This window comes from Rhinatrema bivittatum, chromosome 4 (genome assembly GCF_901001135.1).
Source record: "Rhinatrema bivittatum chromosome 4, aRhiBiv1.1, whole genome shotgun sequence".
NCBI classification, from domain to species: Eukaryota; Metazoa; Chordata; class Amphibia; order Gymnophiona; family Rhinatrematidae; genus Rhinatrema; species Rhinatrema bivittatum.
The window spans coordinates 228,235,109-228,249,901 of record NC_042618.1 but is presented as its reverse complement, the minus strand read 5'-3'; the positions used below and the strand labels follow the sequence as shown (position 1 = coordinate 228,249,901).

The 14,793-nt window shown below is 44.4% G+C and overlaps 1 protein-coding gene across 1 annotated transcript in view; it reads left to right on the top strand.

Moving 5' to 3' along the window:
* LOC115090566 (cystine/glutamate transporter-like) overlaps positions 1-14,793 on the top strand; it is a 194,797-nt gene that overhangs the window by 95,276 nt on the left and 84,728 nt on the right. Inside the window, exon 5 of the mRNA XM_029599809.1 lies at positions 2,170-2,295. Coding sequence (XP_029455669.1) covers positions 2,170-2,295 — 126 coding nt within the window. The remainder of the gene's footprint in view (positions 1-2,169; positions 2,296-14,793) is intronic.

Sequence of the window (14,793 nt, the reverse complement as noted above, 5' to 3'; positions counted from 1 at the left end):
AGGCACACAGCAATGAGGATCTGAAGCAACCTTGTTGCAAGGCATTGAACTAGAGCAGATGCCGGCTTTAAATATCTGCCGGCATCTGAAGTCACTGGAGGAAGCGGGGCACCCAAAAGCGGGAAAGGCCCATTAAATCCCGGCCTTTCACGCACGTGCGTGACTAAGGAGGGAGGGGCTAGCTACAGCGGGCCGACGGCGTCTCCCTTGTGGAGACGCCGCCGAAGCTAGGCCTTACCTGCCTTCCCGTGCCACGCGTCTGTCGCCCGAAGTCGGGGCCGGAGCCTGGAGTTGGGGCCGGAGCCGTGGAGCCTCCCAGCCCGGAGCCCGAAGGAATGAGGTAAGGTCCCAGTCGCGGCACTCGCAACACCCCAGATGTGATTCTGCACTTCTTGGAACTGAATCCCAGCTGCCAGACCTTCGACCACTCCTCAAGCTTTCTTAGATCATTTTTCATTCTCTCCACTCCTTTAGGCGTGTCCACCCTATTCCAGATCTTAGTATCATCCGCAGAAAGACAAATCTTTCCTTCTAAAGTTAGGCGCTGAGCACTGATTTTCAGAACTAGGTATCTAATTTAGGACCTTAAATATAGGCAAATGACTGGCTATATTTAATCAGATATTCAGCAGCCCTTGTACCTGGATATAATATATGGATAAAGATAACTGGGCAAGATTATCTGGTTGTCTAATCCACTCAGCAGGTTTTTGAACAGATACTTCATGGTGTCTCACTCTTTCTCTTTATTATCTGCATTCAATAACACTTTTTAACACTTTTTAGGCTAGAGGTTGCAGTCACGCCTTTACCACAGATTCAGTCAGACAGATAATCCTTTAGATCTGATGGTTTTCTTAGCAAGCATCCTGACTTTGCAGAGGACTTTCCTCACTGTTAACTTAATTGGCCCTCACAAATTTGTCCTCAGCTCCAGTTACTGTGTCTCCTGGGTCTTGCTTCATGTCCTGCTCTTCCTCTCCCACACTTAGTACATAAGAGGCTGCTGCCTGTTGGTCTTGGGACATTTGGGTTCCCCCAGATGTTTCTGAGATTCCTGCAGTTTTTCTAAATCAACCAACTATCCTGCATCTCCATATTACATGGTTGGGAAGACACTACTTCAACATTTCCTTGGACCCACTCCTCTCACTGTCATTCCAGTGGCCCAAATGGCGTCACTCAAAGATAGTGCAGGAGCTCTTTGACAGTCTGGTTGTAATCTTTTCGTTGTTTTTATTGTTTATGGAATAGTTCAAGCATGTGGTAGCCCCATTCCCTTGACTGTAGCAAGTCTGGTTGGCAGTAATGTTTTTTGTCCTTTGCCCCATCAGGACTTGTGCTGGGCTACTTTAGCGTCCTTAAGACGGCATGTTCCAATGTCAGAAAGGCCAGTTAAGGGTAAGGGTGTGACTGGAGGTGATAACCTTATGCAGGAGTTGTTTTTCTTCATGGCAGACTCTGCTTTTCTGTTACTTTGTGGATATGTTGGTGATGATGTCTGGTGCACAAATTCCCATTTCCTAGCAAATATTTTCAGTTCTGCCAACATGAATTGTGGTCCATTATTGGTGGATAAGTTGTCTGGGGTAACATATCTTGCAAACTGTGCCTTCAGTTTATGCCCCACTGTCTTTGATCTCATGTCTGGCAATTTGTTAACCTCCCATAAACCAGATCTGTCTGTGGCTCTTGAAGACCGGAGTTGGCCACGCCTACTGTAGTTTATATTGAGACAGGAAAACAGTGCATGTGCATTAAAAGCGCCTGCAGTGGGCTGCTATGCAGAAAGTCTCTGGCTCATTCTCTGAGTTGGGTCATCCACACTCCAGGTCAACTGGCTGAAAATGGCACCCGGTATTCGGATTATTTTTATACCCATTATGAAGCTTAATGGAATGTACTTTATTAATAGTTGTAATGTATGCAAATTTTAAACTGCAACATCTATGTTAATAATTATAATAAAACAGTAAAGCCTAAAGTTATTGTGCAATATTCTCATGTAATCTATTAATGTCACAGTCACAAGTTACAATATAAGGTGAATCTGAATGATTCCTTCATGCTCTTCAAGGCCTAATTGAAGTGTATGTGGAAGGGAGGAGGAAGAGGAGGGAGAATCCAATGTCAATGCAGTGAAGGACTCTCTGGTCTCTCATTCTCTAGATGTAACCGTTGCCTTGAACTGCTGGAGCGTCAGCTGGAGCGCCAGGGTGATGAATTTCTTGTCCTTTACCAAACTGACGGCTCTCACACTCATTATTGTGCCAGGGATGATGGTCCTGAGCAAAGGTAAAACGCTTCAGTGGTGATCTCTTAGACTATGTGATGCTTCTCCCCAAAACGAACCCACAGATTCAACCCTATGTTTCATGGGGCATAGGGAAGAGGAGGGGAGAAGTGGCAGAGATCCTCTCAATACTCTTTACATTCTTCAGACTACAAACCTGCATGATTCTTGCAGTCATTGTTTCATCTTTCAGTTTCATTCCTTGGTTTCTTTCATGTTTTTTTTTGGTCTTCCGTATTTTATTTCCTCTGCTTTTACAATTTAATTTATTTCTGCACCACTTTTCAAAGCTCTCCACAGTGGCAGTAGTGTATTAGACTTTAACCAAAGGAAGAAGCTGTAACTCAATATTTGTATAGCCCTACAAGGTGTACACAACACTTTCCAGAAACACATAAAAGAGACAGTCCCTGCTCAATGGAGCTTGCAATCTAATTTACAGGTGGAAACTGAAGTGCTTTAGTGGATCAGGGCTTTTTACCCTCTGAGATCTAAAGGACAGAACAGTCGGGGGCAGGGGAGGGGGGGGTGTTGTGTGTGGATGCAGGGAACAGAGGATGCAGGTAGGACTGTTTGCTTCAGCTAGCTGAGGTGAGTTGCAGGCAAACATGGCTCTTGTAGGCTAACTTATTTTCTCTTTTTTTCTTCCTATCACCCTTTGACAGATGGCCAGGTTGCAGTGGAATCCGTAATGGTAGTAACATAGTACAAAAGTAAATGATGTCAGATAAACACCAACTGGCCCATTCAATCTGCCCAGTTGGGGTTCTGTGTAGATGCACATTTATTTAATTAATTAATTAATTTAAAAGCTTTTTTAGACCGGTATTCGTGGGTACATCATATCGGTTTACAAAGAACTTGAACATGTTACAAAGAGCAGGGTGCATAAAACTTGGAGAGTATAACATAACGGAATACAAAGAGCTAGAACGTGGTACGTAGAATAGGGGGAGGCAACATAGTGGTAGTTAGAATGGGGGGGGGCAACATAGTTTACAGGAAGAGGTGAATCTATAGACTTGATGATAATGGTGGCAAAAATAATATAAGAAAGGGAAATGAATATGAGAATACAACTAGGAGTGAATAGAAGAAGTATATACAGTGCATATGAAAATATAGCTAGGCAAGACTAGTGGAAATATATACAGTACATTGTTTTTGCATACAGTGCATATGAAAATATGGCTAGGCAGGACTAGTGGAAATATATATAGTACATTGTTATTGCATACAGTAAGGTAGTCAATCAAGGCAGCAATAAATGTGTTGGTGGGGAAGGGAGAGCTAGGGTAGAAATTTCTGTAACCCTTCCCCCCATCAGCTGGGGGGGTGGGGGGGGGGGGGTCATCTTCCCAGCCCCGAAGAGCACTGGAATTGCTCAATCAAGGTGGAGGAATACTGTCTCTGGGCCCTGTAAACTAGGGGCGGGCTCCCCTGCAAGGCCAACTGGGCAGAGGTAACCTCAAAAAATAAAACACACGCATTCCACATAAAGTTGGTACTCCAAACAGAATAGTTTACTTGCAAAAAATAATCAGTTCAACGGAAAAGTACAATTCAAATTCTACAGCAAGAAAAACAGATAGAACATAATAAATATAGTTCAAGTACAAAAAATGCAGAGTCCAAACTTCCTTCACTCACTCCCAACTTATGCTTGAAAATTTTCACTTTACTCACACCAGTTGAAAAAATGGCCCAAGCCAACTTCTTTCCCTTTCCTTCAGGCAATCAAAGTTTCCCAGTCCCTGCACTGGAGCTCCAAGTCAGGAACACAATCTCTTGCTGTCCTTCTGGCCCCCAGCAGATCTCTGTTACGATTTCACCTGCTACACAGCCTCATCGTACCCTGACTATGAAACCTCTCCACCAGCAGAGGTCTCCTGGGAGCTCTATTCCATGCTCTCTACTTCATCTCCTCATAACTCATGCAATTCAGCCTCTGGTGCAGCCTCCTAGCCACCAGGAGTCCTTGGCAAACCTTGTCTCCAGCCTTGCCAAGCTCCTCCTTCTTGCCTGCACCACTCCCAAGTCTCAGCCCTGCATAACCCTCTCTCTTCCCTGCCGCAATGCTTTGCATCGAGTCTTCCTTGGCTCCTTGCCCTGACCCCTTGCATTGCTTTGTGGCAATCGGGCCTTCTTGCTCCTTGCCTTAGCCTTGTGGCCTTCTCAGGCCTTCTGCTTTGCCTTAGCCTTGAGGCTTTCTCAGGCCTTTTGCCTAGCCTAGCACTGTAGCCTTCTCAGGCCTTCTGCGTAGCCCACGGCCTTTGGGCCCCCTAGTGTCTTCTTGTCTAGCTAGCCCTCAGGACTTTATGTTCACTGTTAATTGTTCTGTGTGTCCTTGTTCTGTCTTGCCTGCACTCTAGTCACAATTCCAGTTCTTGCCTGCACTCTAGCTCCAGTTCCAGTCCTTGCCTGCATGAAATCCACAGTTCCAGTCCTTGCTTGCATGCAAACTACAGTTCCAGTCCTTGCCTCCATTCAAGATCCTATTGGAGTCCTTACCAGCACTCTGCACCAGTATCAGCTCATGCCCTTGCCAACATAACACCATGATGAATCAGTGCCGCCGCAAAGCCCTTTTGGCTCCTAGATCCCAAGGGTTCAACCTGTGGGGGTTGAGGCTGGTTAGGAGGAAGACCGGACTTATTCCTGACCTGCCATCTTATGGCACTCCCCAGGTGGTGTTCCCTCACTGCAGACAAACCAGCCCTAACAATCTCCTGCTCCCAGACTTCAGTTCCACACTTTTTCCAGACTTCACTGAATGCTTGTGAAAGCACCCAACTACAAAAATTCCACTTCAATTTCTTTACTCTCTCCAGTTTTCCCAATCTCCAACAAAATCTCCCAAAATTCCTTCTGTGTCTCAGGGGAAGCACTTTTTCATACGACCCAGATTTTTACTTCCCTTTGGAGGATGAATCACCTAGTCACTTTGGTCAATGAATATACACACCATTGAACTCTTCCTGAGCCTCCTTTGCCAGAAAGTTCCCAATATCACAAGATAGCCCACACTTTAGGGCACCTCAGCTCTTTCTCTTAATCTTTTTAGATAGAAGATTCCCCATTTAACAGACTGTGTAGTGATTGTGTAACATCTCTGTCCTTCCAGTGAACAGTCAGGCAAGGCAGTAAGATGCTACATGGGATTCCCTAGGCTAGAGAATGGAATTGAAGAAATTAATGTATGGTGGTAACTTGCTGGTGCAGCGGTTAGTGCCCTTAATCAATAAGCTTTCATTGGAGGCAAATTCATTATGGCTCTTTCTTTCGAAAGCAGGGGGAAAGGGGGAATTGGTTTCAAACAGCAAACAATGAGGGCCCCAACTTTTACGGTCTGGGGAAACAAAGCATGGGGTAACCTGCATGCTGCAGCAGATACTACCATAAGCTTGCTGGGCATACTGGATAGACCATATGGTCCTTTTCTGCCATCATTTCTATGTTTTTATGTATTTTACTCATAGCACATCTTCTACCACCATCTAGTGGCCAAGTTGGGGCCACATTTCCATCTGTAAAACAATATCAGCTCTCTCCTCCCTCCTCAGGTCTTCCACCTGACCTCTGAACGCCTCCCCCGTGCCAGCACTGTTTCTTTTTCATGTGGCTGAAAGTATGTGTGATATGGAATCTGCTTGAGCTTTTCACAGCCACAGATTTAGCCAGTTATAAATCAGCCTGTAGGATATCCACAATTTTTCCAGTATACAACACAAATTATCTCAAAAAACACACCAGTGCTCACTGGATAACTCAACTATATTTTAATTATTTTTATTTTTTTTATTGTACCCTTCCTTGCACTTCCTAAACACCAATTTCCATACACAAATAGACTTTAACCAAGACTGCTTAGAATGCTATTGCTTTAGAAAGGGAAAACCTCAGACAGCACATCTGGGATCTCTAGGTGCTTCACATGCCTCTAATTCACTGCCATCACTGGTAAAAAAACCCCCAAAACAAAACCCAAAAAACAAAGCAAAAAAACCTTTCATCCTTTCACTCTAGTGTTTTCTTTATAAAGTACATAAGAATTGCCAAACTAGGTCAGGCCAAGGGTCCATCAAACCCAGTATCCTGTTTCCAACAGTGGCCAATTTAGGCTACAAGTATCTGGCAAGTATCCAGCATTAAATAAATCTCAAGATACTATTGCTTATTAATTAATAGCATTTTATGGATTTTTCCTCTAGGAACTTATCCAAACCTTTTTTAAACCCAGTTACAATAACTGCCGTAACCACATCCTCTGGCAATAAATTCCGGAGCTTAACTATGTGTTGAGTGAAAAAGATTTTTTTTTAAATTTGTTTTAAATGAGCTTCTTGCTAACTTCATGGAGTGCCCACTAGTCCTTCTATTATCTAATCAACTCTTTGTCAATTGAAATGACAGAAAATCGTCAGTGATATTTTATTTATTTATTTATTTATTTGACGGTTTTTATATACCGTAGTTTGGAGCAAGCCTTCACCATGGTTAACAGTGAAAACAACAGGATACATTGAAATGAGCAAATCTGATATGTACTTTGCTGCTCATACCTCCTATTGTGTATGTAAAACCACCCCTCCAAACCTTTCCCCCATAAATCCCACTCTGAGTGTAAAGTACCCCCTCTTAACAGTGGTATAAATGGTAGAGTGGCATATTGTTCTCTACAGAGTCTCATTCTCTCTCTCACAGTAACACCCCATTTATCGTGGGTGCTATTTCTGCTCTATTTATAGCATTTTGATAAATCTAGGGGTACATTTGCTGCTATTTAGACAGACAAATTCAAGCTTATCTGATAAGTATGGCACTTGAACAGGTTTTGATTTATCCAGCTAAGTATCAGAAGATACTACTTAGCCAGATAAGTCAGAAAAACCTTACTTGTCCGTCTAAATAGCCGGAAAGGTCTTAAAAAAAAAAAGTGCTTCTCAGTCGGATACATCTAAAAGTGCTATTTTTCTAGCTGTCTGATTTGGCCGGATATGTAGCGCTTTTTAGACTTATCCAGCTGTTTGACTTATCTGGCTAAGTGGTGCTTTTTCAGATGTATCTGGCTATCTTAGATGGACAAGTACTGCTTTTCAGACTTATCTGGATAAGTGCCAGTACTTATCCAGAAAAGTTTGAACTTGCGTGGAGCACGGTTTTTACATACTTACTTTATAACCTGTGCATATCTATAGTCTCTGTGCCAAGGGGCCAACTTCCTTGTCCTGGGAAGCATTAGATGTACTCACCCAAAGTGGGGTATACTGCCTCTTAGGAGGCAGGCTGGGGACAGGACATCCTGTAATGCCAAACTGACTGAAGACACTCCTAAAAAATTCCAGTGTCCACAAGTTTCTTATGCTCCTAAAATAAATAACTTTGTTATATCAATAATAATGGATAGGCCACAGTCCAGAATTATAATCACATCACTTGGCATTATGTTCAAATCACAAAAATCAGTCCCCAAGTTCTCACTCTTTTTCAAAGGTATTCTTTGGCTGTAGGTTACTCCCCGAGTCTTTAGAAACCCTTGTTCACCTCCCATATGCTCAGGTTTGGTTTTTTTTTAACTCTTTTGTTTATAAGCGGCAAAACAGTTTTATTGTAGAGTTTACTCCTAATGCACGCAAGGCCCAGTTCACCTTTACACAACTTCTGATTTGGCTCACTTTTTTTTTCCTCACTCAGAATTCACTCCACATTCCTTACTCCTTTTACTTTTCAGTCTCTTTCTCTCTCACTTGAGAACCCAAGAGGAGTCCTGGATAGTTATCGCTTCCTGACACAGAAATCTCAACTTGTTAGATGCTGTTAGGATTTCAGACACTTCCCTTCTGGAGCAGCTCCTGAGACAGTGCACCCCCTGGTCCATTAGAGCATAGTGCTAGTCTCAAGCCAGCTGAAGCCTCTCCCCTAGGCCCAGCCATAACCACCCCCCTCCCCCCCAAACACAGTTCCTCAAAAAAATTTCAAAGTTCAAAACCTCTTCTCCCTCTCCCATTAATCCTTGACTTCTGTAGCATTTCTCTAAATCCAAGAGAGCAGATGGTACTCTCAGATGATCTTTCACACTTGCACACTTCCAACAGTGCTTCAGGGTGAAGCACCAGTTGTTCCCTTTTCTCTTTTATGACCTGGACTCTCCAGACACTTGCACGCCTTGAGTTCCTTCCTCAGTGTCCAGCCCCTTTCACAGGCCACACACACACAGATTTATACCAGACACAAAACTTCATACTTGACACTCACTCACAATGCACACACCTTCCCTGGGCCTTCTTAGAATACTATCTGGAATTTTCGCAGGTCAGGAAACAAGATAAAATTTTAACCTTTATAAAAACAAAGCACTCTGAACTTCCTCTTAGAGGAAAGGCTAACCCAAAGTGTCCTCCCACCAACATTCTTTGTCCATGCTTGCCCGGACCACAACCTTTCCAATTGATACCTCTTCACTTTTGCACTTTTAAACTTTCAAACACTGTAAAGAATAAATCTATGTAAACACAGCCCCCCAAAAAATAGAGGACCAGTGCCCATTTAGTGGCACCCGTGCCACGTATCATTTGCGTGCAGGTTATAGTATACTATAGCAACTTTGCGTGCATCCATATACACGCATATATGGGCACATACATGTTGCTTTGAAATTTATCCTCTTAGGAGATAATTTTAAAAGGAGTAACACCTGTAAATGTTAACATACTATCCTAGCAATTTTCAAAAGTCATTTACCTGTGCAAAGTGAACTTACATGGGTGAATCCTATGAATAATTCAACGGCATATATTGTAGTAATTTTCAGAAGCTCACGAACACAAGTAAAGTACATTTACATGTATAAAACCCAGTTTTACGTGTGTGTGCACTTGCTTTTTCTGTGAGTATGTTTTACATGGAAAATAGCACGCAGAGATTTGAAAATGCCATCTACATGTGTTATTCTCCTCCCCCCCCCCCCCCCCCGACCCAAACACGTCCTCGGGGATGCCGTCTCCTATGGCAGCTAAAAGGATGCGCATTGTGGAATCCCCACACTTATTTCTTAGTTGGATTTTGGATGGGGAAGACAGTCCATCTTTTATGCACGTAAATTGATACTTACCTGGATAAATCACTTTTTGAAAACTGCGCTCAATAAAGTGTCAATTTCAGTGTTTATTTTCTAACTAATTAGGGCTTCATTGAAAATAGTTAAAATCTGTGATTTTCTGGTGTTTTCGCCTAGTTGTAACATTTATTGGGTTACTTTTTTGGTTATTTCAAATTAACAATACATTTTGTTAACGTATTACTACAGTGTGTTCTTCCCTATAGCCACAGCACTCTTGCCTCTCCCAGCCTGGCCGCCAACAGTCTCAGGACTCCTTCCTCACCCAACCCTCAACACCCAGCACAGGCCAACAGAGTTCCTCTCCCCCCCCCCCCCCTAAGATCACACACAGGCCCAATGCTCTCTGGCCACAGCCACACCCTCCTCTCCCCCCCCCCCCCCCCCCCCCCCGCTCACAAAGCTACCACAGCACCTTAATATTGCCAAGCCCTTCCCCCTGCCATTCCCACCCCCACCCCTGCAATCCCAGTACTCTTCCTCGGGCTTTCTCTGTTGAAGTTGAGGCAGCTCTGAGACCTGGTTGCAGTGCCAGCAGCAGTGCACTCTGAAGGTGTAGGGCTGGGAACTAAGTCAGTGCATGCTCCATTTTGGGAGTATGGGAGGCAGTGCCTGCAAGCACTGGTGTTCAGCTCCCAGTCTGCATCCCTTCAGAGTGTGTTGCTGCTGCCCCAGCATAGACAGTAATTGTCCATGGGGCAGGGGAGATTTGGGGGAAGGATGGCATTCTTATCTCCTGGCGATGTTTATTGTTAAAACCAAGAGCCCTGATTTTTACATTGCGGATAGTTCTATCGGGATTTATTGACTTTAACTGATAGCCAGAAGCCATAAATATAATCTATCAGCATATAGTTATGATTTGTGCCTGGCTCCCTCTTTGCTCTGTGAATCTGTCTCACTTATTCTTTTTGATCCAGCTGTCCAACTCTTTCTTTGATTTTGGTACCAAATACATGTCTCCCAACTGAGGCAGGCCCAGATTTATTTATTTATTTATTTATTTCGGATTTTTATATACCGACATTCTCAATACAAGTATCGAATCAGGTCGGTTTATGAATTGCCTCGTAAGATCTACCTCAGGGCGCCATATCTTGAAAGCGCTCAATACTAGGGCTGATGAGGAGCCCGCTTCTGCTTGCTTTAGTGCTGCATGCCGGTGGTGCTTCAAAGGGGTGCCACCATGGCACCCACCTCCACTTTCCAATCTCCCAGAGAATAATCCCCATACCCGCTCTCTGATTCTGCCTATGGACTCCCAATTCTTAACTCTAACCCTGAACAGAGGACCTTAGATGAGAAATGGCTTCAGGAGACACCACTGCAGCAGAGTACTCATCATTCCTAAGCCTTCATCCAATACCTCAGAGTACAAACTCTTCTGCACTGTCTGCCAACTAACTGTGTATGCAGCCTCGATCCAGGCTCTCATTAAGGTGCTAGGTCACACAATAAGTATTGGGGTTAAGTCCTGGACTCTCTCTGTCAGTCCCAAATTGCAGGTTCTATGTTGAGAGGAAGGATAAACCTCCAAGTTCCTAGGCATTACATACATTATCTTCTTCTGTGTGCCAATAAGGAAACTGGATACTGTGATGGTGTTCCAACATAAAACTTTATTGAATAAAATGTTAAACATGAATTTATGGTGTTGGATGCAAGTCTTTTAGATAATCTCCACAAATGCAATTTAAAAACAGGAAATCTCTGGTCCCTTAATCTATCCCTCTGGTCCCTTTATCTTTATTCTTGGATGGAAAGTGAAGATGATGGGAAAACTGGAAAAGGGGTCTCGTATCCACTTAGGGATGCCCCCTTGTAGTACTTAGGATCTGCTACTTGATTAATGCTACATGAAACTAACAGGTAAAAGATTTAAAACAATCAAAGAAAAGCATTTTTTCACTTAATGCACAATCAAGCTATGGAATTTGTTGCCAGATGATGTGGGCAAGGAATCTAGTATAACTGAGTTTAAAAGGGGTTTGGAGGGAGGAAGTGATGTCACCGCGAGGGAGGAAGAGACGTCACCGCCGAGCATGGCCGCCTATCTCTGAGCTCCCGATCCGGCACTTGCGATCCCCCCACATCCAGGCTCCGAACAGCTCTGTTTTCGGTAGTTTCCTCCCCGACGACCAGCCTACAAGCGCGATGTCGGCAGCAGAGAAAAAAATAGACCTGCATAAGTTCTCCTTCACTAACGCTGCAGTGCAAACGGCGCTGGGTGAGGTGGAATGGGCTTCGGCGGACCTCGTGACCACAGAGGTGAGGGAGGAAGGAGGGGACGGTGTGGGAGGCAAAGCTCCAAGCCGAGCAGCTTTCCAGTGCTGGTTTGGGGAGCTTAAAGGTGCAGTGTCAGGCCTCCAGAAAGATATCCACGACCTGAGGGCAGAAATTGCAGGTGATCTGGTCGCGCTGGGGGGGGCAGGGTGGAGGAGATGAAGGCAAGGCTGGAGGACCAGGCCTCTGAATTATCTAATTGCAAGTTAGCCCAAGACAAGCTTTTACAAGCCAACACTGACTTATTAAATCAGATGGAAAACCTGGAGAACAGATCCCGCAAGGCTAACCTCAGATTCAGGGGGGTCCCTGAGACGGAGGAATTTCTAAATTGCCAGCAGGTAGTAAGCAGCATCTGCAGTCAGATTCTGGGCACGCAGGCGGGCGACCCTGACCTGCAGCAATAGTAAAGTTGGAAAGAACTCACAGGGCTCTAGGTGTGCCACGGCCCAACAGGCCCAGAGACATTGTGGTGTGTTTTCATAGTTATGCACAGAAGGAGAAAATTGCTTTGAAAGCTCACAGAGAGGGATCAGTAATGTGGAAAGGCAATAAAATAGAGGTATATCAAGACTTGGCCCCCCTCAACTATTTGCAAAAGGAGAGAATTTAGAGATGATGTAACCACGCTCCGCACTCACAATGTGAGATACAGATGGCTATTTCCCTTTGGCTTGAGCTTCACCATAGCGAGCATTACATCACGGATTACTTCACCGGAAGAAGCAGGAAAGATACTGCAAGCTACAGGCATGGTTGTTAACATCCCAAACACTGCTCCCGGTGGCGAAAGGCAGGGCCAGTCACGTAGCGAGGTGCCCAGATGGCAACACGTAGAAAAGGGGGGCAAGAGACTTCGCAGACACTCCAGCAGATCCTTACATCTCGGCGATCGCCCTGGTTGAACTGTCTGCAGTTGACTTACCCCAGGTCTATACCATGAGATCTGATCTGAGATCTTCAGTACTGGAAGACTGAGAACGGTTTCGTATAACAAGTTTCATTTTTTAGGGGCCTAACTTTATTCCTTTTGTTTGTCATTTTGACATGTTAGCAAAGGGGGGATCGGTGCCGGGTGGGGGGTGTCTAATGAGACGATGTACTCACTCCTCTGAAAAGAGGTTCGCGGGGGGTGGGATGTAGGCCTCATCTCAGTTAAAGCGAGGGGGATGGGGAGGGGTGGGGAAGGGGGGGGGGAGGGGAATGTTTATGGATGCCCGAATATACTTTACCGCACATAGGAGTTATAGCAGCCAGAGGTTGTCTCACCTTAACACTCATGAGACTACCAGGGAACCATAGTTCTTACAGTCCTAAAAAAGAATGATGGCAGGTTTGTGTATAGTGTCCATTAACATGAAGGGGCTGAACTCCCCATATAAGAGGAAATTATTATTCCAAGAGGCAAGGAAAGGACACGCAAATGTCATTTTCTGTCAGGAGATCCATCTGCTCAAGCGCTCAGCACATTTGCTTTGGGACAAATTTTATTCCCAGCAATACTTAGCTTCAGCTTCTGTTAAGCGGAAATACAGTGGGGTGGGTATCCTCTTTGCACGTATGCTGGTGTTCGATGTCAAGGATAGCCGGTGTGACCCTGACGAAGATACATTGCATTAAAAATTATGTTGGGCATGAATCTGTACACTCTCCTTAAAATATATGGAACCAACACTGAACAGGGTAATTTCTTCGACACTATCTCCACATTGTTAGAGTCCTGGGCTGAAGGGCATGTGATAGTGGGAGGTGATTTTAATCTGACCAGGTACCCTTTTTTGGATAATTCAGGGGATGGGGGTATGGGCCTCTGTGCACAGAGGAGAGCCCTTAAACACCTGCTCTTAGATAGGGGGCTAGAAGATATCTGGCGGCTATGGAATCCCATTCAGCGCAATTATACTTATTATTCTCATGCCCACTGTTCCTATTCTCGCATAGATATGTTTCTTGTAGAGAGAGATTTAGTGCACCTAATGGTAGAATCCAATATTGGACTACAAAATATCAGTAGTCAGTGGGGCCTCTCATCAGTCCCCTAACTTCTGGGTTCGCCCTAACCTTGGCCGTGTATGGCTCGAGGGATAGTGCAAAAAGAAGTGAAGACAAAGGGCAGCCTTGTCTGGTACTTCTCCATACCGGAGAAGGTTTCACGTACTCCCCATTGATTTTTGGACTACCCCTCGGGTTTTCATATAGTCGCTGTATCCATTTAATAAAATTAGGGCCCAGATCTTTACCATTTCTGTTGTCTGGGTTGCGAGAATACGGGGCAGTGTTCAGCTTTAAAGTCAACAAGGATTAATCGGAGCTTTTAAATGTATCAGTGGAGCCTGACCTCTTTGGTGACATTGCTCGGACTCTCCCTTTCCGTATAACGAAAGGCTAGATGAAATATTTGGTGTCAAAATAGGTCCAGAGGGTCAGGACTTGTATCGCTTGAACTATATCCTGCTATTTCGTAACATCCAAGATGACCTGGCTCGGTGGGATAGGGGTACATTCTCATGGTTTGTCAGGATCGCAATTATAAAGATGAATATACTGCCCCGTCTTAGTTACTTTTTCCAAACCCTCCCAATATCAGTACCAGATGCTACCCTGACCCTATGGCAACGAAAGCTACTCTGATTTATATGGAAACGGAGGTTGCCCAGGGTGGCACGTACTACTCTATTCCAAGAAAAACTAAGTGGTGGTCTCCAGGTACCCAACCTCACTTGGTACTTTGCTGCTTCCCAATTGAGTGCTTTTCCTTATTGCCAGTCTGCTGATACCCTCAGACCATGGGTGACAATGGCATCTCCAATAAGGGACGCACCCCCCCTTCATGTAAGAGCCTGGCACAGAGGGTGTAGAGACCACCAAGATCTTTCTCCATACACACAATTATTGTTTCAGGTATGGGACAAGTGGAAAATCAGATTAGTAGGCAATAAGCAAGTATGTATGTATGTATTTATTTATTTTTCTATACCGACATTCGATTTGACATATCACATTGGTTTACATATAACAAGATGTCTAAGGCGAACCTTATAAATACATGATACATTATAACAGCTTAACTGAGTAACTGGCTACATACTTATAACTGTTT